Source organism: Schistosoma mansoni, chromosome 2 (genome assembly GCF_000237925.1).
Source record: "Schistosoma mansoni strain Puerto Rico chromosome 2, complete genome".
Classification (NCBI taxonomy): domain Eukaryota; kingdom Metazoa; phylum Platyhelminthes; class Trematoda; order Strigeidida; family Schistosomatidae; genus Schistosoma; species Schistosoma mansoni.
Window position 1 is genome coordinate 20,636,649 of NC_031496.1, and position 2,414 is coordinate 20,639,062.

The 2,414-nt window shown below is 42.4% G+C and overlaps 1 protein-coding gene across 1 annotated transcript in view; it reads right to left on the reverse strand.

Moving 5' to 3' along the window:
- The window catches only part of Smp_046690 (putative ubiquitin (ribosomal protein L40)), a gene marked incomplete at its 5' end in the record, with an annotated part of 17,435 nt that extends 15,309 nt beyond the window's left edge, over positions 1-2,126 (reverse strand). Inside the window, one exon of the mRNA XM_018796038.1 lies at positions 1,714-2,126. Within this exon, the coding sequence (XP_018650291.1) occupies positions 1,714-2,126 (413 nt within the window). The remainder of the gene's footprint in view (positions 1-1,713) is intronic.
- Between the last annotated feature and the right edge of the window lie 288 nt (positions 2,127-2,414).

Below are 2,414 nucleotides of genomic sequence, written 5' to 3' on the forward strand. Positions count from 1 at the left end.
CCCCTATTATTTCGGAGTTTGCCCTGACAATCTTGTCTCTGTGCTAACAGGGTACGGGAACTTGAACTAGTGTAAACACATACCAGGTTCTACGTTGTGACTGAAGGAATGACTGTCCAAACACAGAGTTTAAGACGAAATGAATACGGGGATCATAATCACTTAATATTTAACGTAGTTCGAAAGCTGATGGTGACCACTGAAGATATGCAAAGTCACACATTACGTCTATCGTCCACACAAGGTACTCATTGTCCGTAGGCCGGATACCATCAGCATCAACCTACTGCGGGAGAGAACAAACTAACATACAACTGGAACGGGAACTACGGAAAGACGCCGAAAGTGGGTTGGGCATACAAAATCAAGTCAGATATGCGGTCGCTATCTACAGTGAAGGACTATGCAATGTCGCGAAAACGGTTGTAGTATGAAAATCCCTTTACTTGCATTTGCTGTCCCACAAATCCCTAAACACGTGTCCCCACTCAATACTATACAACTTCTTATGCCTACGTTGTCAAACACATTTAGTATTAAAGTCCAGACAGCCTGTTCTACAGTATGATTAGGTCATGAACGACTTAGCTGGAATATATACAAGCTCGAATATGCATCGATCAAATCGCACTCGTACAAAGCACTACTTCGTACAACACAACAGCCAACATCATAAGCCGTTCGCAAAACAGAAAGACATTTAGAACTAGAATCAAATTAAAATTTACTTTTGAAATTAACTTTAACAGAAATCATATGCCTCCACGCAGGCGTAAAACAAGATGTAAGGTTGACTCCTTCTGGATGTTGTAGTCAGACAGAGTACGTCCATCTTCCAACTGCTTACCAGCGAAGATCAAACGTTGTTGGTCAGGAGGAATACCTTCTTTGTCTTGGATCTTCGCTTTCACATTCTCAATAGTATCACTAGGCTCCACCTCCAACGTGATCGTCTTACCAGTCAACGTCTTCACAAATATTTGCATTCCACCACGTAGACGAAGGACAAGATGCAGAGTCGACTCTTTCTGGATGTTGTAGTCAGACAGAGTACGTCCATCTTCCAACTGCTTACCAGCGAAGATCAAACGTTGTTGGTCAGGAGGAATACCTTCTTTGTCTTGGATCTTCGCTTTCACATTCTCAATAGTATCACTAGGCTCCACCTCCAACGTGATCGTCTTACCAGTCAACGTCTTCACAAATATTTGCATTCCACCACGTAGACGAAGGACAAGATGCAGAGTCGACTCTTTCTGGATGTTGTAGTCAGACAGAGTACGTCCATCTTCCAACTGCTTACCAGCGAAGATCAAACGTTGTTGGTCAGGAGGAATACCTTCTTTGTCTTGGATCTTCGCTTTCACATTCTCAATAGTATCACTAGGCTCCACCTCCAACGTGATCGTCTTACCAGTCAACGTCTTCACAAATATTTGCATTCCACCACGTAGACGAAGGACAAGATGCAGAGTCGACTCTTTCTGGATGTTGTAGTCAGACAGAGTACGTCCATCTTCCAACTGCTTACCAGCGAAGATCAAACGTTGTTGGTCAGGAGGAATACCTTCTTTGTCTTGGATCTTCGCTTTCACATTCTCAATAGTATCACTAGGCTCCACCTCCAACGTGATCGTCTTACCAGTCAATGTCTTCACAAATATTTGCATTCCACCACGTAGACGAAGGACAAGATGCAGAGTCGACTCTTTCTGGATGTTGTAGTCAGACAGAGTACGTCCATCTTCCAACTGCTTACCAGCGAAGATCAAACGTTGTTGGTCAGGAGGAATACCTTCTTTGTCTTGGATCTTCGCTTTCACATTCTCAATAGTATCACTAGGCTCCACCTCCAACGTGATCGTCTTACCAGTCAATGTCTTCACAAATATTTGCATTCCACCACGTAGACGAAGGACAAGATGCAGAGTCGACTCTTTCTGGATGTTGTAGTCAGACAGAGTACGTCCATCTTCCAACTGCTTACCAGCGAAGATCAAACGTTGTTGGTCAGGAGGAATACCTTCTTTGTCTTGGATCTTCGCTTTCACATTCTCAATAGTATCACTAGGCTCCACCTCCAATGTTATAGTCTTCCCTGTCAATGTCTTTACGAATATCTGCATTCTTCGAGTATTTTCGTGCACAACAATTAACTCTGTCCAAACAGCTGTTCCGTTTATATACAGATTTCTGGAACTTCCGAAGTAGATGGTTAAAACAAGGGTATCTCTCAAGGATTTTATTAATCCATGCATCAGAGATTGGTGATATAGTGATTGGCATTCACAATGAGACAGATTTAAAAATTAATCAACACATGATAATATCATTAAGAGAGACGTGGTCTCATTTCTCATTGCAATCGTGTAACTCAACCATTTATATCCTGACAGTCCAGAAGAAGAAAAATC